At 39.3% G+C, this 23356-nt stretch overlaps 1 protein-coding gene across 1 annotated transcript in view; it reads right to left on the reverse strand.

Moving 5' to 3' along the window:
- Positions 1-21955, reverse strand: part of Mid1 (calcium-permeable channel component Mid1) — an 81880-nt gene extending 59925 nt beyond the window's left edge. The window contains exon 1 of the mRNA XM_073079980.1: positions 21335-21955. Coding sequence (XP_072936081.1) covers positions 21335-21793 — 459 coding nt within the window. The 5' untranslated portion in view covers positions 21794-21955. The remainder of the gene's footprint in view (positions 1-21334) is intronic.
- Between the last annotated feature and the right edge of the window lie 1401 nt (positions 21956-23356).

The raw sequence follows: 23356 nt of genomic DNA on the forward strand, positions 1-23356 counted from the left end.
ATGGTATTGATCCTCTCGTTTACGTTTGACGGCGAGCATGTTTTGCTAACACGTAGAAAGTTCGCCTCCAAAATTATTGGTATAAATAAAAGACTATTACTTTATGCCAGTAAATAAAAAAATAATTATACTGCCTTACAAAATCCCACAAAACGACTGACCATAAGAACCTGTGATAAGAACCGCACCGTTTAAGATTCAGATGTAAGAAGAAGGTGAGTTGCGTTAATATTCTGTATAAATCTTATTATCCCCAAATTTATGCGAATATCTTAGTTCAACGGCTTTATAGATCTACCAAATGAGGAACGCAATCCATCATGTCTGCATAGAATCGACTATAAACATCCGCTCAGACGGGCTTTTTGAAAGAGTTTTTTACTTCTAATGTATAGATCGTGCCGTGTGGTGTCGGCCTCGAATAGCACCACTCCCTTTCTTCCCGTGGATGTCGTAAGAGTCGACTAAGGGACAATACCAGGAGATGGGCAGCAGCATCTTCCTGTGTAAAATAAATAACACCCACTGCGGTCACCAACACGCATGCCAGGCGCGGTGACTATGGCAATAAACCCCCTATGAAAGGTGCAGAAAAGCCACGGCCCCCAGTCCCCGGCGGCCTCGCTATTCCGGGCTATGGTAGCGGCCAAGGTAACGGCGGGGCAGGGGGTGCTAAGAATCCCCGGAAGAGAGTCGGCTACCACACACGACGACTTCTGCACCTGGCAACATACAATACCAGGACACTGAGGACCGACGAGAAGATACAGGAGCTGGAAGAAGAGATAGACAAGTTAAACTGGAGTGTTTTAGGATTATCAGAAGTCCGAAGACAGGGGGAGGACACGGTAATCCTTAAATCCGGTAACTTGTTCTATCACCGGGAGGGCGAACACCTGTCTCAAGGAGGTGTCGGGTTCCTCGTCCACAAATCCCTCGTAAACAACTTGGTAACGGTCGACAGTGTGTCGGCAAGGGTAGCGTACCTTATACTCAGAATATCTAAACGGTATTCGCTGAAGGTCATACAGGTATATGCGCCGACGTCGACACACCCAGACGATGAGGTTGAGGTTATGTATGAGGACATAAGTAGAGCCATACATACCTCAAAAACCCATTATACCGTTGTTATGGGGGATTTTAACGCAAGACTGGGCGTGCGGAATGGTGACGAACTGAAGGTGGGGCCCTTTGGAGTTGGACAACGAAACCATCGAGGCCACTTGCTTGCCAACTTCTTGGAGAGGGAAGACTTCTTTATGATGAACTCCTTCTACAAGAAGAAGGCACAGCGAAAGTGGACTTGGATAAGTCCCGATGGTACCGTTAAGAACGAGATAGACTTCATTTTGGCAGACAAACGGCACATATTTAATGATGTCTCTGTGATCAACAGGGTGAAAACCGGAAGTGATCACCGGATGGTAAGAGGCACATTAAATATCAACGTTAAGCTCGAACGGTCACGCCTGATGAAGTCTACGCTCCGCCCAACACCTGTCCAGATCCAGGGCTCCGAAGACTTTCAGATTGAGTTACGAAACCGTTTCGCGTGCCTCGATTCTTGCGTTTCCGTGGACGATATTAACACCCAGGTTGTAGCAACTGTCCACGAGGTAGGGTCTAAGTACTTCAAGGCCCCCTCCGGTGGTAAGTCTCGAGTTCTCTCAGAGCATACTCTCGGTCTTATGCGGGAGAGACGAGAACTATGTGTGCAGTCTCCAACCTCAATGTCGAAATACAGGCTGCTTAATAAACAGATCTCCCAAAGTAGGCGACGCGATTGGCGTTCTTATAACGCTAATCGCGTAAAAGACGCTATTGAGCGAAACCGCGGCTCGAAAGTGTTCGCAGGAGATCTGTGCATTGGGCAGAGTCTGTTGACGAGGTTGAAGACCGAGTCGGGCACCATAGTTTCGTCTAAGCCCGAAGTTCTGAGAGAAATCGAGAATTACTACGGACAGCTGTATACTTCCGCACGAGTTCCAGCCCGTAAGATGGTGAACGACAAACGTGCCAAGCTGACCCGACACTACACCGAGGACCTCCCGGAAGTCAGCCTGTACGAGATTAGAGGGGCTCTCAAACAGCTTAAAAACAACAAGGCACCGGGAGATGACGGAATCACAACAGAGCTGCTAAAAGCTGGCGGGAAACCCGTACTAGTGGCGCTCCAAAAGTTGTTTGATTCCGTGATCAATAGCGGAACTACCCCGGAAGCGTGGAGCAGAAGCGTAGTGGTACTGTTCTTCAAAAAGGGCGATAAAACCCGACTGAAGAACTACAGGCCCATTGCGCTTCTGAGCCATGTTTATAAGCTCTTTTCGAGGGTCCTCACTAACCGTATTGCACGCAGGCTTGACGACTTTCAGCCTCCCGAACAAGCCGGATTCCGAAAAGGCTACAGCACCATGGACCACATACACACGCTCCGGCAGATTATACAGAAGACCGAGGAGTATAATCTGCCGCTATGTGTTGCCTATGTGGACTATGAGAAAGCCTTCGATTCTATCGAGACCTGGGCGGTGCTGGAGTCCCTTCAGCGATGCCAGATCGACTATAGGTACATCGAGGTGTTGAAGTGTGTATACAAAGCCGCCACCATGTCAGTCCGAGTACACGACCAGAGGACGAACCCTATCCAATTGCAGCGGGGAGTCAGACAAGGCGACGTCGTATCGCCGAAGCTGTTCACCGCTGCGTTGGAAGATGTGTTCAAGCTGATGGAGTGGAAAGGTCTTGGCGTTAACATCAATGGTGAACACCTCACACACCTTCGATTTGCCGATGATATAGTCATCTTGGCAGACTCGCTGAGAGACCTCAGTAAAATGCTAGGAGACCTCAACAGTGCCTCACAACGGGTGGGTCTTAAGATGAACATGGACAAGACGAAAATCATGTCCAATGTCCATGTCACACCCGTACCGGTAGTTGTTGATGGTACTCCTTTAGAAGTTGTCGACGAGTACAATTACCTGGGACAAACGATCCGGATGGGTAAGTCCAACTTTGAGAGGGAGGTCACTCGAAGAATCCAACTCGGCTGGGCTGCGTTCGGGAAATTACGGGGCATCTTCTCGTTCAAAATTCCTCAGTGCCTGAAGTCGAAACTATTCGAGCAATGTGTGTTGCCAGTGATGACCTACGGCGCCGAAACGTGGTCCTTTACCGTAGGCCTCGTTCGAAAGCTCAGAGTCGCTCAGCGTGCTATGGAGAGAGCTATGCTTGGTATTTCGCTACGAGACATGATTCGTAATGATGAAATCCGTAGACGAACTAAGCTTACCGACATAGCTCTCAAAATTAGCAGGCTGAAGTGGCAATGGGCCGGCCACATCGCTCGGAGGACCGATAACCGATGGGGAAGAAAGGTCCTCGAGTGGCGACCACGCGGAGGCAAAAGGAGTTCAGGCCGCCCCCCGACCAGGTGGACCGACGACCTGAAGAAGACGGCGGGAAACCGCTGGATTCAAAGGGCACGGGACCGGTTGGAGTGGCGCCAATTAGGGGAGGCCTATGTCCAGCAGTGGACCTCAAAAGGCTGATGGATGGATGGATGGAATGTATAGACATTTCCTGCGAAGTCTCCGCATTGTCTCGTAACAATTTTTCCTCAACTAATATTGTTAAACGAGCGAAATTTGTGTAGCATTGTCTAAATACATTTATATGTGTCTAAAGACTGTAAAAACTGTAATTAGGAAATATATTATTAGATTGCATTGATTGCATTGAAGGTGGTTCACCTTTGGGGTTCGACTCTGACGGCAGCACCGACACACCTATTTATGCCTAGTAACAGTAGTGTTAAGCGCTGCTGTGTTCTGGTTTGAAGGGCGTGGTAAGGGAGACATAGACATACATTGGGAGGACATTTTCCGAGGCGTTCCAGCTTAGTGCTCAGGGGCAGCGGCGCAACTGCGGATTGCATGCTCGTCTGCTACTCCTATATTATAAAAAAAAAAAATATTTCACTTCAATTGCCTAGTCAGTAAGTTTGAAAGAAGAACCAGTATGATTCCACTGTAGAGTTACCAGTGGTAACTTATTTCTAGCGTAAACTAGTTCTTGTCTTACCGTGCTGTGACTTAGTACTCGTCTAGTATCATAATCCTAAGTAGGGACGCATCTGTGATTGATTTTACGTAGAGCACCATTATATAAAATATTACAAATATACATAGGCGACAGTGACAGTGATTTCACATGCATCTAAATATACGAGTATATAACTCAAAGGTGACTGACTGACATAGTGATCTATCAACGCACAGCCCAAACCACAGGACGGATCGAGCTGAAATTTGGCATGCAGGTAGATGTTATGACGTAGGCATCCGCTAAGAAAGAATTTTGATCAATTCTACCCCCAAGGGGATAAAATAGGGGATGAAAATATTACTACGTAACGCGAGCGAAGCCGCGGGCAAAAGCTCGTATTATATAAAGTTGACCCCATGCTGATTAATTATTATTATTAGTAATTATTCATATGGTACCTACAATCTATAAACAAAACGCAACTATTGACCTTTAGGCAATAAATAGATCGGTTTTATTTTAAATCGCTAAAGGAAACCATTGTCAGGTCGCCTTTATTTGTTAGCCAGTCTTAATGCAACCTTCAAACCAAAACAAAACAGCTTGACACCGTAATAAAACGGAAATAGATACATATAGTGCCGGCGTAATTGAGCTACGAGGAATTCACTATTAAACGACTATTTTTACCTGGAAAATATCTAGCATTTCTCAGTAGCGGTGCGTAGTCTGTGGGGAAACCGTGAAGCTAGACTTTATAAGTCTCTTACTACAATAGAACATGGCCTTGTGCTAGGGTTGTTACCGTACTAAAAATTGTACAATATTTATACGCAAAAATAATAATGTTTCCACAACAAAATCTAACCAACAAAATCATAATGTAAAACGGTTTTTGAATGCACCTTTACATTAACTTTAATGCCATAGCGTGTATCCGAATTCTGAAGATTATTATTCTGAAGGTTATTTTCTACACTAATATTATAAAGAGGAAAACTTTGTTTGTTTGGTTGTAAATAGGCTCAAAACTACTGGACCGATTTAAAAAATTATTTCACCATTCAAAAGCTACATTATCCACGAGTAACAAAGGCTATATTTTATGTGAAATATATTTGATAAATAGATTTTGAGGCGGTACAAAGTTTGCCGGGTCAGCTAGTCTCTATATACGAAACTCAAAGGTGACTGAATGACATAGTGATCTATCAACGCACAGCCCAAACCACTGAACGGATCGGGCTGAAATTTGGCATGCAGGTAGATGTTATGACGTAGACATCCGCTAAGAAAGGATTTTGACCAATTCTACCCCTAAGGGGATAAAATAGGGGATGGAAATATTACTTCGTAACGTAACTTTGTGTTTGTGTTTTGTTTTTCAATAAAATACTATATTTTTAAAATGTATCTTTTTTATGCCATATGTTGAAAAATATCAATTATTTCGAAGAAGAAATATTGGCAACCCTATCTTATGCTCTCATAATAATATACAAAATAGTGCGGAGATACAGCGTGTAAGCTTTAGTCACGTGTCAAAGTTAATGTTCTGGTTAATTACTTGGCTAGAGTTGGGTAGTGATATTTTGAAATAACTACGTAGAGTAAGCTTCTACGCTTTGTGTTACCGAAAACCTTGGATTAAATGAATAGTAAACCATGAAATCCAGAATTATAGAAACGGCTGGGCACGGATCTTCCTACAAGCCTATTTTTAATATTGGAGTAACAAATGAACATACCTACAGTCTATCTGATGGTAACTTGCCACTGCCGCTCATAGACATCTGTAATCAATCCCAGATGGGATTATTCCCACTTAAAGTTGGCCTAAGATAATGAAGATGCGTTACTGCCCCTCAGGAAGTCGGAACGCTTCGGATAAGTATGTCTCCTTTACCAGCTTGTCAACCAGAACACAACAACTGCTGTTACTAAGCAAACAAGAGTCAAAGTCGAATTAAAAGGCTTCTACCTTCAAAGCCTTCAAAGTCGAATTACAAAGGCTTCTACCACCTCTAGTATGGATTGGTCGGGATTTTTAAACTCACCGTAGGGTTTCCGACACAGCTTGATAACTATTATCTAATGATAACAAGAACTGATGGCTTAATGTGTCCTCCGAAGCACAAAGACGCACACGAAAAAAACTTCTAGCGGTCACCTACCCAGCTCCCTACCGCGGAAATTGCTAAACATTGTAGATCGGTTAAAATTTACATAAGCCGCGGAGCTAAACGCGCTTCTATATTACCCATTAGACTGCTTAATTTTCTCATTACTAAAACGCCTATGCACCAAAGATAATTTATGGATGAAGTTGTTACACCAAATTAACGGCACGCGACTTAGGGAGGTTACACACCAGCGAGAGTCAGCTAATAATAGTCCGTGACACAAGGTATACCGGGTCCTTGCGATCGTTGATAGACGAGCTACGACGGTAAGTGAACGTTGATTCTTAACTATCCTCATCATCATCATCATCAACCCATTACTGACCCACTGCTGGGCACGGGTCTCCTCTCAGAATGAGAAGGATTAGGCCATAGTCCACCGCGTTGGCCAAGTGCGTATTGGTAGACTTCACATACCTTTAAGATTTTTTATAAATCTCTCAGGTATGCAGGTTTCCTCACGATGTTTTCCTTCACCGTTTAAGCAAGTGATAATTAATTTCTAATACGCACATAAATTTGAAAATCAGAGGTGCGTGCCTGGGATTTGAACCTCGGACCCCTCGATCGAGAGGCCGCGTTTCTTAACCACTAGGCTATCACTGCTAATATGACGGTCGACGGCAGTCGCTAGCTCGAGCAGTGACTGACAGCGGCATTCTTTTCCAACGTATAAAAGTTCGATTTTCTGACAAAGTTCAGCCAGAAGTGTATGCTTGAATTTCGAATAGTGATGGAAACTGCATTTTGTATTCCTCCTTGTTTTAGAACTTTTTTCATCATCAAAGTCTACCCTCAACGGGGTTGCATTTTCCCTCCCCCCCTTAGTTCCTGTGTCCTGGATACGGCAGTGCTAAATGGAAACGGCGAAGAGCAGCAAGTCACTACTTTAGAACAAACCATTTCTTCTGTTTCTCAAATGAACCAAACATAAAGTTAGTCAAATTAATCGCTAATAGTTCTGTCCTGTGGCTAAGTATCTAATTGCACATGCGACGCAGATATTTTGGCACTTGGCACGCTTTCCTAGCAAATAACTTACGGACTTGCAATGAGCTTTATTTATGTTACATTTATGCAATGTGGAACGATTTACCCACTTGGAATATACTTCTAATTATTTTCAGGTATCAAGCATATAATTCTATAATAAAAAAAAACTTTAATATAAAAGTCTATTATTGTGTATTCTCTTTAATATTAATATACGAGTAGTATTCTAAATTATAAAAATAACTAATTCATTATTACAAATAAGAAAACATAATATATGTATTTGCATGGTTACATTTTTAATTGATAATCGTAGAGGTTGACATGTTAATCTAAAATTTAAAAAAGTAGTATTTTTTCGAAATATCTTTTTACTTTATTCTTCTTGTATGACGATTTTCTCCACCACTTCGGAAGATGTTTTGTTATGGAGATGAAGAAACATTTATTTAACAGCATTTTCAAAACAAATGTGTACCATTCTTAAGTCAGAAGTATTCCTCTAAAGAATCTAACTAGAAATAGGTCAACACGGACATATTATGACAAAATGGCGCAACAATAAAACATAAAAGTTCCACCTTTAAGACTGGCGAAACGTAAAAACGCGCACACATCTTCAATGCTACTCTATAAAGACTATCACCGTTTATTTCTTCTTCAGTATAAACACTTTAGTTAACAATATTCAAACAAAATAACAAGTAGCATGGCTTGCAAACTATTGGAAAGTGTCACTTCTATCGATTAATAGGTCTGTGGCCTGTATAAGGGCTTTATAAGGGGATAATAACTCCCGTAGCTCACCCGTCCCTTATTTGCTTTGCAACCAGGTTCCCAGTCGATTTCCTCTGGTTCCCAGTTCGATCCCGGTCAGCGACATCTAATGAACTTATTTTTCTATTATGGGTTCAGATTAGTGTTTTTATAGACACTACGTCAGGGAAAGTATTCTGTACGAAATATTTCGTTTAGGGCAGGGGTATTTAGGAATAAAGGGATATTTATATCGTAGCACAAAAATAAATAAATTGTAAAAAAACAACCGTACCGACAAATTTTATGAACAACTCCAAATAGCGACGTTTAATAGTTTGAACTTATACTACATATACTTTATAGATATACATAGTTCAACCCTAACTTAGCATTACAAATAGAAGACAAGAAGGTATCCCAACTTCCATTAGTAATTGTACTAAATTGATTCATTGTAGAAGTGGTGGAACCCTTTGTGGTTCGACTCCGGCGGCACCACCGCCACACCTATTTCTACCTAATAACAGCAGTGTTAGGCGCTGCTATATTCCGGTTTGAAGGGTGTGGTAAGGGAGACAGACTTTTCCGAGGCGTTCCAGCTTAGTCCTCAGGGGTAGCGGCGCATCTGTGGCCGACCTCAGGTAGGAATATCTAATCCTATCTGGGGTTGATTACAGATGTCCATGGGCAGCAGTAGCCACTTACCATCAGGTGGACTGCATGCTCGTCTGCTACTCTTATATTATAAAAAAAAAAATGTGTCACCGAATGTCAATATTTCTATCAGTTGTTTGTTATGAAGCAGATCTACAATGTAGGTTATCTGAAATTGTCACTCCGATCGACTATAATAGTCTGCGGCGCTTATAATAGGACGAGTCAAGTCGATGCGGTCGCTTCGAACCAGGGTGCAACGCTTATACATACAATCTTGTTTATAACACTAAATCTGACGAGTGTAGAACTACATTCAGATTCAAGAAAAGACCTGACCCGATGACCTGATATTCAAGATATTTATATTGTCCATACAAACTTATTTGCAAGTTAAAAAATAATTTCATTTTCTATTTGTTCTATTATATAAAATGAAATACATTAGATGCTAGTTAGAACTTATACGTTCTGTTAATAGATTATATCATTTTACATTAATCTTTCTAAAATGTGACTATTATGGTATATAAAGTTATATGGAAGACTATGACACTACTTTTACCTATAGTTACTTAATTTAAGTTATGTAACTTAAATAACTATTATGGTTTATAAAGTTATGTCGACTTCTATGACACTACAGCTATTAAGGAAAAAAGATTATTAACTAAGTAAATCTATTTCTGCCTAAAAACAGACTGCTATTATTAGGCAGAAATAGATTTAGCTAAATAGATGTAGTAAAAATATAATTCTTTTGACTTATATATTAATTTTTCGGCTTTATTGACAGACAAATTTAAAATATCTTTTGAAATTTATAGTTTTAGTGAAATGTTGTCTTGGCAACATTATTGGGATTAACAGAAAGAGACGAATATTTACTACCTACTAGCATATTCAAACTTACTCATTTACAATTCTTGCCTAACTCTAAAAGTCGCGATTTGGGATGCAAGATATTATTATTTTTATCAATAGCATTACACAGACTGCTGTGTGGCAGAAATAGATGTAGCAGATACCTAGACTTTACAGCCTGTATTAATGGGCGTGTTAAGTGAAGCGGTTATATCCTAAATACCTACGAGACTACGAGTACTTTCCAGGAATCAGTTCACTGCCCCGACGCGACGCCGGGACCTACATAACAGTTATAACTAATAACCTAATTTAGTTAATATGCAGTTTTAGTCTACCGTACCTTAAGTACAGTGGCGTAAATAGTGTGACAAGTCTGGCACAACGCCAGGGGCCTGTAGAGGTGCAGGGGTCCTAAAAACCCGATACATGATGCGGGTTTAGTACCAGGCGGAATTATTCGTGGTGCAACTCTGCCTACACCACTCAGGCTACTATTTCCGCCTTATAACAGTCGTGTTAACTATGGCATACAAGTATAAAGAAAGGAGGTTATGAAACATCTACCTATAGCTAATTGTCAACACGAGTTTGCCAAGGTCGTAAGAAATCATAAGAATGTTAAAAACCCTAGTCAAAGCGAACTAAATATAAGAAAATATATGCCAAGGAAATTGTTATCAAAAAAACACTTAGAAGGCTAGATAACAATTTAGACGAATTCAACAACACCTCATATGTCATCCATCAAGGCGTTCGGGCTGTTTATCGTGCCAAAGAACTGGACATACATACATACGACGTGGTGACGTGACGACATGACGACCCGCGTGGCGGAGCGGTCACCATACCGGTCTTACGCGCAGAGGGTCCCGGGTTCGATCTCTGAATGATCCCAGACAGATATCTGAATGATGAATTTAGATTTCTGTTTCTGTGTCTGGGTGTTTGTGTATTCGTCTATGTGTGTGTCCATGGCATCTACGGCACAGGGAATCCTAGTGTGGGGCTGTGAGTGTAGAAAGCGTTAAGCGTTAAAGCGTTATACATTCGAAAAACATTACCCTGCGGAGTCTTATAAAAATACAATACAATACGAAACTCTTTAATGTACACCAAACTAAAAGTAACAAATACAGAATTAAAAATGCCTAAGGTACACTTGACGGCCTTATCACTAAAACAGCGATCTCTTCAAGTCAACCATTAAGCTGTTGCAAGAAAGAAATATTAATTAAAAGAGATACAAATAGAGGTGTAGGTACATAAATAATAACCGAGTGACGTTAAAACTACAAATGATAGTGTTCTCTGACGAGAATAAAACAGTCTCCTGTCGCAGTTTCCGGGAGACGCCGGAGCACAAGCAATTTGCCATTCACGTCGATAACGGTTGAATAGCTTTCTCATTTTAATGGACTATTGTTGGTGCCGTCGCAGGTATTTTATACAGTTATATCAAACGTATGGTAAACTAACGAACTTGCGCTGCATTAGAATCGTACGAAATTGGCACAGATCGTTCCGCAGTGGGTAGTGATTTTAATATTTATGGCGATAATACCTTGCGCATTGACATTGAATATTGTGGTATAAGAATTTTACTATGTAGAGTTACGTCCGTTATTAAAAATCAATCTATCCAAATTTTGCCCCTGAAAGATCGACATTTGACAATTTCTAGGATGAAGTGATCGTCAAATGTCGATGTTTGGTAAGAAAACATTAAATAGATTGATTATTAATAATACACGTTAGTCTATCTGTGTAATGCTGTTGATAAAAATAGGGATACCTTGCATCCCAATCGCGATTTTTAGACTTAGGCAATAATTGTAAATGAGTAAGGTTGGCATATACTAGTAGGTAAATACTCGTATTTTTCTGTTAATCCCAATAATGTTGCCAAGACAACATTTTACTAAAACTATTGATTTCAAAAGATATTTTTAATTTGTCTGACAATAAAGCCGAGAAATTAATATATAAGTCAAAACAATTAATATAAGCGCACCAAGCAATACTTTCACTGGACCATTTAAAAAGCGTTAAGTCAGTAAGCCCCGCACTAAGAATCCCTACATTTCAGAACGCGGACAATGGAAAAAGAAATAATGAAAATGGTGACAAGGGTAAACATAATATGTTATACAAAATACGAAGGTATAGAATCATTTGGAGTACGCTGCACATGCGCGGGCCGCACGCATGCGCACAAACACTTAACCTCAATACCGAGCGTGTTTTTGAATGAAACTTGATTCGCGAACCGGCCCCTCTGACCTAAAGATTTGTATAGAAACACAATTTGAAGGTGGTAGAACCCTTTGTGGTTCGACTCCGGCGGCACCACCGCCACACCTATTTCTACCTAATAACAGCAGTGTTAAACGCTGCTGTGTTCCGGTTTGAAGGGTGTGGTAAGGGAGACAGACTATTCCGAGGCGTTCCAGCTTAGTCCTCAGGGGTAGCGGCGCATCTGTGGCCGACCTCAGGTAGGAATATCTAATCCTATCTGGGTTTGATTACAAATGTCCATGGGCGGCAGTAGCCACTTACCATCAGGTGGACTGCATGCTCGTCTGCTACTCTTAAATTATAAAAAAAAAAAAAAATAAGCCAACGCCAACGGAAATATTCCAAAAAAATACTATAGGCATATTTTTATACCTATAATAACATAAAAGTAGAGACCACGTGATCGTAAGTGACTACTGCCGCCTATTCTCATCTGTAATTAACCCGAGATAATTAGAGTCCTTTCCGTCAGCCACAGATCCGTTGCTACTTTTAAGGAATAAGTTGGTAAGCTTGGGAAAAGTGTGTCTCCCTTACCACTTCAAACTAAACCACAGCAGCGCTTTACACTGCTGTTATTAGGCAGAAATAGATGTAGCAGCCATTACCAAAGTAAAATTACTCTTTGTTCTACCACACTTACCATTACCTTATGATAACAAACAACTGTCTCGCTACTTAAAAGTAACACATTAATTAAAAATCACGACAGTTTACACCTCATCTTTATGCCTAGTTACGGTATAGACATATACAATATCTGTGCACTCTGCCTCAATACGAAGTGTTTTTGAATGAAACTTCGTACCGTACCCTCTGACCGTACTTTCCTTTCAACCGAATTTCTCGTTCAAACGACCTATCGAGCGTCTCCAAGCTATTGCCGTAAATGTACGAGTTTGATTTCTTTTCATTAACCCTCCCTAGTCCCTTCAGATTTTGATGAATTAGTCATTAATTCGTTATCATTAACCATTCATTGAATAAGTGATCATTATTACGGTATAATTGAAGCTATTAAAATTTGTAACCATGACTTTTTTGGGATATTTTTTGGGTGTGGTAAGGGGGACTTACTTTTACGAGGCATTCTAACTTAGACTTCAGGGGTAGCGGCATATCTGTGGCTGACCTTAGGTAGGAAACTAATCTTATCTTAGGTTTATTACAGTCAATAGGCGCCAATGATTTTGCCATCAGGTGGACTGCATGCTATTTCAGATTTTTTAAAATCAATATATCGTACGAACGAAATCTATGCCAACTTATACTACACACATCTATGTTTGTCCCTATTGCATATGACGTACACATGAGGCGTTTCAAATTAGTCCCCAGGCATCCCCTGAGTCATGTATTAATTTTAGGAAAATCGTCAATTTAGGTCAGTTGTTTGGGCAATAACAACCGCATACAATTTTAATGGATTCATAATTATGTAGGTATATCAGTATGGTAGACAGTGATAGCCTAGTGGTTAAGAAACTCGACCTCTCAATCGAGGAGTCCGAGGTTCAAATCCCAGGCACCTCTGATTTTTCAAAGTTATGTGCGTATTAGAAATTAATTGTCACTTGCACAAACGGTGGAGGAAAACATCGTGAGGAAACCTGCATACCTGAGAGATTTATAAAAAAAATATCTCAAATGTATGTGAAGTCTACCAATACGCTCTTGGCCAGCGCGGTGGACTAAAACCTAATCCTTCTCATTATGAGAATAGACCCGTGCCCAGCAGTGGGACAGTAATGGGTTGATGATGATGATGATGATGATGAGATAGATATAATAATAATAAGCCTTCACGTACATATAAATGTACAAATAATTAGCTACAAATCACAATAATATGTGACCCTCACAAAAAGTATTAAAGAATATTTTATAAGAGCAATAGACCGGAGATTGAGAGGTAAACATCCATGAACAGTAGTAGTAGTAAGTCAATTGAAAAAGTTTGGAAGGTGGTAGAACCCTTTGTGGTTCGACTCCGGCGGCACCACCGCCACACCTATTTCTACCTAATAACAGCAGTGTTAAGCGCTGCTGTGTTCCGGTTTGAAGGGTGTGGTAAGGGAGACAGACTTTTCCGAGGCATTCCAGCTTAGTCCTCAGGGGTAGCGGCGCATCTGTGGCCGACCTCAGGTAGGAATATCTAATCCTATCTGGGGTTGATTACCGATATCCATGGGCGGCAGTAGCCACTTACCATCAGGTGGACTGCATGCTCGTCTGCTACTCTTATATTATAAAAAAAATATATATATATTGAGTCGGGATATATGTAAACTGCCAATCAATTGGACGTAGCGTGAATAAGTGTAAACAGGATGAAATCTTATATATAAAATTCTCGTGTCACAGTGTTAGTTACCGTACTACTCCGAAACGGCTTTACCGATTATCACCAAATTTTATATGCATATTCAGTAGGTTTGAGAATCGGCTACTATCTATTTTTCATACCCCTAAGTCATAAGGGTTGTTCAACTTTAAATGTTTTTAATTTATATGGCAACACGTTTGCCGGGTCAACTAGTTTTTATATTAAAATCTTGGCAATTTCCACTATATTGCCAATAATATTATATTAAATCTCCGCAAAAAGTAATGTAGAACATAGCTTACATAACATACAATACATACGTATACATACACATTGAAAACTCAATAAGCCTCAGCAATTATTATAACAGCTATATCTGCTTATGTTGCCTCCCGCCCTCCTTAACCTGATAATTTATTACGTGGGAGCGGGCAAAAATTGATACGGTGTGCGTGATGTACCGGGTTTTCCCTGCAGATAACAAACGAAAAGGTCACAGACGAGATACTTTCGGAAAAACAGGAGATTTGGACCATTTCTTTTTATTCCTCGCTTTTTTTGAAGTTATACTTCTTTAGGCGCGTTATGAAAAACTGATGAGAGTGAAATTTCAAGATGCGCGCGCATCACTGTAACACAAAATTAACAGGATGAAGTTGCCCACTCAACCGAATTCATTAAGTCTCGGAAAAAAGCTACCAACGAAATAGAAATAAAACCTCTCTTAGTCGCGCATGTTGGTACGCTTGTTTTTCTTTTAAGATTTTCGATGATGGTATTTTTTATTATACTTACTAGTATTTTTACCGACTGCGGGTAGTAATGTAACAATGTAGTAAGAATAATGTAACATTTTCCTTTTCAGGTCAAGCTGTTGGGTATTTTGTTTTATTAAAGAACTACCAGATCTATTACAGATTTAGAGAACTGCCTAAAATATTTATGGTGCATAGAGATATTTATCTAAGGTATACACAAACACCCAGACCCAGAAACAGAAATCTAAATTCATCATTTAGACATCTGTCTGGCCGGGGATCGAACCCGGGACCCTTTGCGCGTCAGCCGGTATGGTGGCCGCTCCGCCATGCGGGTCGTCAAATGTAAAATAATATTACGTCAACAGGTAACCATCTGTTTATTTTCTTATGAATGGTCTAATTAACCACATTGTACGTATTTTTTAACGACAACAGACAACAGTATTTATCCCTCTTACTATACAGACATTATTGTAATATATCAATCACGTATAATTCTAAATAATAATGAGATATGTAAGAAACCGTGTAAACTTTTGTACATTATTTGAATAAGTCAGCAAAACCACTCCTTAAAATAACGAGATCTTATATGCAAGCGCATGCCCGGCTGTACTCGAAAAATTAAATCTCAAGTGAACCGCATGATGCAGGGACGCAAGCAGGAAGAGATGAATAAGGAAGTATCAAATCGAAGAATCTGTAGCAACTTTTACTACTAGCATGAAATGTGTCGATAAAGCAGGTTCTCAATGTAAAGCTCATACATGTATCCAGTTTATGAAGTTGCAAATAAATTTGTGAGTGAAGCCTTGATCGATGTCAATGTCTACCGAATTAGTTTTACCTAGGGATAACCCTAGGTAAAATACTGTTATTGTTATTGTACTAGGTACAATAATGTTGCATAAGTAGAAATCAATATCATCAGATATATCAATAGAATTTGATTCGAACATTGTATAATGTTTTTTCTAGTAATTTTATATATTTTATATTAAGTTTTATGAAATGAAAAAAATGCGATTTCACCATAATACCATAATTTTGTGGTTTGGTTGTTGGACGACACACAAAATGTATTTGATATTAGAATTCTACTTTTTGATATTTCACTTTATGAAGAAAAAAATGTTGTGCGAACATATAACACTTTAGTCTACATAACGACACCTTGTCTAATAGTAATTATTGTACTTTGGTGTATAACACTTCAGTGACCTTTAATTAATTATCTGAAAGGATGTTACCTTGATGCTATCTCAAAGTAACTTATGATTCAGTACAAAATTATCCCGTTATATTGTGTTATATCAATTTTCATATACCTTAAAGTATTTTAAACAATCAAGTCATAAGCACTTTACTTCTTAAGCAACTAATACATATCTATGCCTAAAATATATCATAACGATATACGAGTATACGATAACTCGTATCTATATTAAATGTCCGTAAATACTTTTGCGTTAAAATTATTAACACACAAATAAAAATAAAATTCTAGAGACTTAGAGAATAATTCAATGGCTACTTCTTTTACAAAGGGCACATAAGAACAATGGAGAACTATTAGACAAACGAGAAGACAACGGCTCGAGGCTACGCTTCACGTGCAAGTGGCGTCTGGGAGATATTCGCATGGAGAGATTGTGCTAGTTTCACAAATAAGCGTTTGACAACAATTATGTATAATTTTAATCCATTATGACCCAATGCTGGCCGGGAGTATTTCAGTAGATTTATAGAGTAATTTAGGTTATAGTCTGTAACTGAAACAGAGGGCAATGTACATAGCTCTGAATCACGCTAACGAATGTACGCTGGAGAAAGTATAAATAGTGGGTTACGTGAAGACTTACTCGAACATTAAGGTAAGTCCCTAAGTAGTTAGTACTTTGGTGACGATTACGGTAACTACCTTTGGTCTCAAAGACCAAGGAATATTTTTGCCAAGACACTGGGTGACCAGGGTCTTCATAATATTTGGATATCTTGATAGCACCCTTCCTGGTTAGGGTGTTTGGGCGCTTTCGCCCACACCTATGCTTTATTACAGCAGGAGGCATTGCTGTGTCCTGGTTTAAAGGGTGTGGTAAAAAATATCATATGATGTTGAATGAAAACACCCTTCCACCGAAACGCAGAACAACGCCACGCTAGAAATTAAAGAATCGGTCTAACCATAAATGCATTAAACGCTCTACCGCCTTCACATTCAAAATCAAACATTTTGTTAAACTCGACACCGGAAAGATATTTCAAATCTTGTCTACACGGATGTGTCTTTGTGATTGTAACAAAATGCGTTCAAAATTCGTGTAATTTTGCAATCATAATCTTTAGTCATTGATAGAATTTTTACACCTTTGAGCTTTTTTTAAGACTCTATATTCTATCCTTTAAGAACTAAATATAGACTCTACATTATCATAATCAACACATATTTTTTTATTTTATTTATTTTCATAGCAAATAGCTAGTATTCCATACAAAGTTTCTGGTTTTTAAAAGAAACCTGTGTATGAAATAATCGGATGGAATAATACTGTATGAATAAGGTAGAGTTAACTAATTTTGAGAAAAACTATTATAGACATTTTGGCATAACAAGGCAAAGAAAAACTTGATAAGAATCCTTTACACTTAAAGCACACATACAAGCTAAGTAAGCTTAAAAAACAATAATCGAAAAGGACGAATAGGCAACATAAGCGCAGTTAACGACTCGGCGCACACTTGAAAGCTCTCAGCTTCAGGTGCAGGTGGCAGCTTCTGAACAGGAAATAGCTGTACATGCAACTCGCAGTGCCAATGGCCGTTTACTGCCAAACGTCTAGAATAGACAATAGGCATAACGCACACAAGGATGCTAAAGAGGATTTCAGGAAACTTGCATGTGTGTACTTAATATTATTTGCAGTAATTTAACTATTGCGGTGTTATGAAATATTTATGAGGTCTGTCATGAGCAAGTAAATGCTACTATCTAATAGTGAATTAATAACAGCTCTTACCGAAACTATATTTTTATTAGAGTCATTTAATTTACATTCCAAACACGTGCAATTAACCATTAAATCTTATGGATAAGCTACATGAAAATGACTTAAGAACTACTTACAGCAAAAAATATTTTAATACACTTTACTTCTCGGCTCGTGTTCATTTTGACACGGGGTAATCTTTTTATAAAAAGGCTTGTGATGTTAGAGACACGACGTTTCAACCTTTGTAGACGGGAGTGCAATTGAAAATAAGTGTTCCGGAATCCGGGGTCTTATGCGACTCGTCGACGAAATGAAACGACGCTACTCTATCCGATGTTGAATAAAAGCATCTCAGCGAGCACTACAACGCTTTATTTCCTGACACTTATTTATTTATTTCTGTTTTAGCTCTTTTTAACAGGGCTCGCGCTTCCGAGGCGTGTTGACCGACAGACGATTTAATTTTATTCTATTTGCATCTAAAACTGATTGTGTTACCTTTAGATCGGTTGTTTATAACTTATTTGAGTGTTTTATTTTGTAAAATATTTTTGATATAAAGTACCTATAACCTTGGGATCTGTGACAGGACAATTGTGATAGAACTTTCTCTAGAGAAAAGTAGGTAATTAATTTCATTCATTACAGCAAAAATGTATATCATTTCAAGTTGAACCATTCAAATGTGATTTACATAATTTTTTACAGTTGCATAATATATTATCCATTTTTTAAAATAATAAAAATATAAATATTCCCATTGAAGTATTTATGAATGATTATGTTTAGCTGGGTCACGGAACATCATGGATGTTTATCATTACGCAGACATATACGAGTTAATTTTCAATATTAATCAAAATAAAATTAAATTAAATCGCGACAAATCTAACTTCATTAAGACTAATTATTAAATTTCATTTGCTTCTTTCTATAATAATGTTCATTAATATAAAATGTTTTGTTCAGTACCTAGGTAACTAAAAGACTACGTAGATTAAAAACATTTTGTTGCAATAAAGCCTGTTTTAATCCTTTGTAAAGTTTAGAAAAACATACACGTTTTTTGTAGATACGAGTATGTTCTCCCGGCGTGTCTAAAGTCATTTCATGTTTGTAATTAAGGTTAAAATAATACTTGCATGGAATTGGATAGGTAACTGGGTTGAACTCAAGTAGACGCTTATTAATTACGTAATTAACAGCGGCTTACATGTTAAATAATATAAGCATAAATATAACAAGTGTTTTTAAGATAGCAATTGTGGTAAAATAGATGATATCTGCAATTTGAGGGTTTTTTGGTGTTTGAGGAGGAAGTTTTATAAGTAGAAATACTGTAAGGTGCATGTAACTGAACTTTTATTTATTTATTTTATTTTATTTTATAGTATCGTATATGTATTATGAGATCCTGTAAAAATCCTGGAAAAAATCCTAATCAATTCATATATATATACTTGTGGCGTGCGTAACATGAAAGAACAGAGTAATTTTTTAACAAATAGGTATAATTAAAAAAATCTGATCGATCATCAATGCTTCACAGGTGTCTATTGAGTGACCACTGAGCATATGGTTGACCATATCTTCCAGTACTGGCCACTAATCTCCTTCTAGAGTAATAATGCTTTAGACCATACTGGTCACAATTTGAGAGTGCTATTAACACTTAGGCATGTGAGTTGCTTCATATTTCATTGATATTGATTTAGGTATACGAGTATGATAAATTGATACTTCGCATATAATTTTGCAATAATTTACATAAAATGAAAATACGGATCACGTGGAGTTACCGTATTACTAATATTGTAAATATTGCTAATTAAAACACCTCAAATTTTATAAACGACATCACACCAAGATAGGTGTTAATTATACGTTGTTACGTGTTATTTAAATAAAAGTAACAAAACATTAACCGGCTTTAATAAATGACTGGCTCTTTGTATCTTTAAATGAAACAGATGTGAGGGAGATGGAACGATAACTCTTTATCTCTTTCGCTCAGTTAATCCCCGTGGTGCCAGATTAACGATGCTTCAGGCTCAAGTTACATAGGTACTCATAGCTTTCAACTTATAACACTACTAACCTGCTGGTACAATATGCAAAAGTAGAACAGATCAACCGCACTAGCTCCTTCCCGCGGTTATGCTCGCGTTTGGCTATTTTATGTTTATATTGTTTTCATTTATATTGGCAAAAATAACTGAATCTAGCAACGTTACACTTTGAAAGCCATTGAATGAATTCAACCTGTAATTTTTACGTGATACCTCAATGATAATTTCGTCAATGAAATAATAGATGGCGCTGTATATGTTTATATCAATCACACTGTATACAATGTTATTAATTTTTGTTGTTTGTTGGTTGATATAATCAAGATTATATTACTGTTACAGTAAAATACTATTTAGGTTACGTTTTAGCGCCTTTAACCTTAACTCGCGTGGCATTTGATGCAGTATCCGTTAAGACTGCGGCAACGGCATATTTTGGTGTATCTGTACTTAGTTTAAGTATTTATTTACCTTTATGTATATGTATATCTCATCACATGTATTTATATTATTATATAACCTAATTTAACGTTAGTCAAATCGAATTTTTACGCGGTTTGCGTTACGGACTTAGCTACTACACGTACTAATGTACCTTTATATTCAGGGAGATTTTAGTTCTAATATAAACATTAGCTTAACATGTGGAAGAAAACTGGGAGTTTTTACATACAAAATTACATTCAGGGAACAAGGAACGTGTCAGATCTAGTATAATGGTGTTTTCCTTTTTTGTCTGAAGGTAAAAACTGTCCATTTCTCCGATCTACAATTATGCCATATTATAAGTTAAGGTTGCGATTTACATTAATCACGAGGTCATTTAAGTAGATATCACTCTTAAAGTAAGCAGTTTAATACTATCTTTCTGAAAACATTGAAAGCCTTTGTGACTACTCCTTTCTCTTTTTAACATTTGCAAGACCAAGTCTACGAGTACCTATTTTAAGCCAAAATTTGATAGATATTGATTAAATGAAAAATCTACCTGGTAGTAACTTCGATATTCGAGTTTAGGGTAAGAAGCAGACTTGCCCAAGGGGATCGATACACGCATATAATCGCCTAACCAGCGACGCGGGTCACGCGGTATGCTTGTAGGGCGTCAATGCCGCAACTTCTTAGGCACTTCTTTTGTCCAATGCTTTCTTTATATTTTCTCAATTTAATATTCCTATAACATCTGTAAGTACACTTACGACACCTTCTAGCGTAACATCCACTGCCAGGTACTAGGAAAACGAGGTTAAAGCAGTCGTCTTCTGCTTCCGCTTTCCACTTCGGTTGTCTAAATCTTGAGATAAGCTGATTCACTCAAAGCTACACATGAACTAGGAACGACTAGGAATAACATAGCGGCACAAATGTGTTATGTATTGGCACTCACCTGGCACTCGTAACACGTGTGTACGGAATAGGGCTGGTCGCAATCGTAGCGATCGAGGATGGCAGAAAAGTCGCAGTGCACGCGCGCGACCATCGCGTCGAGGGCCAGGAGATCGCGTAGCGTCCGTTCGCAGCGTTCCCCGCCGGCGAGCACGTCAGCGCGCGCGCTGCGGTCGAGCGCGGAAGCAGGCGAACGCTCGCAGCAGGCGCGCAGCCGCAGCTCGGCGAGGCGACGCGCTCGCGCTTGAGCCCCCAGCGCGCACAGGAGCGGCACGTCGCGCCCCGCCAGCACCTCGGCGCCGCCGCTGCCGCACGTCGCGTGCCCGCCGCTGCACTCGGCGCCCGCGACCTCCTCCTCCAGGTCGCACGCGCTCAGCCAGGGGTTGAGGCGCGCGAGTGGACTCACGGCCAGGCCCGCGGCCGCCATCAGCAGCACAAGCAGCAGCGGCGGCGCTCGCATGGCGGGGGCGGCGCCGCTAGCGGGGGCCGGCCCGCCGGGCGCGGCGCTGCCTCATACCGCATCGCGCATGGCGACCTACTCGCGCGGCCCGGGCCGCGGGGCCGCCGCGCGGGGTGGGCGCGCCGCCATGTCGCTCGCTCGCCGCTCGACTGACTCCCCCCGGGCGCGCATCGATCGCCCCGCGCCCCCGCCCGCTGCGCGCGCCCTCGCAGCCTCCGCTACCGTTATGTAATCTGCGTGCGCACCCTCAACCCCGCCCTCCACCGCCGCTCTGCCCTCTCGCGAACTTGTCTATATCGCCGCCCGCCCTAACTTCACAGCGATACCAACAACCAACGTATTTGTATGGTTAACATACAGATGGCGCTGAACAATTACGTTTTCAGTAGAAACTGCTTGATCGTTAATAAAGTACGTTACTACGTTACGTTAATAGTTGAAAACTAAGTATAGATGGCGCTTGAATTGTGAGTACTTATTTCTTGTAGAACACTGTCAATATCAACAAAGTTTACCTTCAATACACTAGGGGTAGCCTCCATTGTGAAAATGGTTTGAATATGAATAAATTTTTCTTTTAGTTTAAAAGTTATTTTTCTTCCTAACTGCAACAACACGCAGAACGCGCTACTTATTTTGTCATTAAATAAAAGAAAAGAAAAAACATTGCAGACTAATCTGTAACAATCAAAAAAGTAGATCTTATTGTAATGCATTCCAGTTTTATTCGCATGGACTATGCCGAGATGAGAAACATGATCCTTACTGTGATAATTTTTTAACACAAAAATTCATTGGATGAATGTCGTTTCGTTGTTAAAGGAATCATGTTTAATTCCATAATTTCAACCAGAAGAGCACCAGCACTGCAGTAACGCAGAATTAGATATAGCGAAAGTGCTGCCATCGTCAAAACAATTCAAAATACCGAAGAGATACAAAAACAATTGAATATTTAAGAAGACTCCGAAAATTGAGAGTGCGGAGATCACTTGTTTTCATGTTATAATAGCAATGTGGCGCTGCTGTGTTTTGTGTGGTAACAAGTGGATACAATAAGGCGTTAAGTTACATAAGGGGTTCCGATTTAAGTGATTATAACAGTAGAATTATTATCATGCACCATGATTTAAGTTCTTTTTTAATTTAGAATAGGATATTCTATAAACGATCCAGAAGTTCAAAAAATAATGTTATCTTATATTTATACGAGAATCGGCTCGCGTAGAACGACCGTGCTTTTGTCCAAAACTCCTGTACCTACCTACTATAAATTGACTAGGGTTCTTCTAGAACATACTTAATTTCTAGAATATTTGTACCTATATATTATGTTTTTTGTAAAATTTATTTTCTTAAATACCCGTTAAAATCTGTTTAGGTATTTCCAAAACTAGCTATTATGGATGTAGAGTAATGTTATGGAATATAGATGTAGAGACACTAGTGTCATAATCATTGTATATTATAGTTTAAATTATAAACACCCATAAAATTAACGCTACCGTATTCAAATGTCAATGTCATTAATAATTATGATAGGCGCATTCTGATCATCGCTAA

The sequence above is a fragment of the Epargyreus clarus genome, unplaced genomic scaffold (assembly GCF_041222505.1).
Source record: "Epargyreus clarus isolate Ecla_fem2 unplaced genomic scaffold, WU_Ecla_fem_2.2 ptg000014l, whole genome shotgun sequence".
Taxonomy (NCBI): domain Eukaryota; kingdom Metazoa; phylum Arthropoda; class Insecta; order Lepidoptera; family Hesperiidae; genus Epargyreus; species Epargyreus clarus.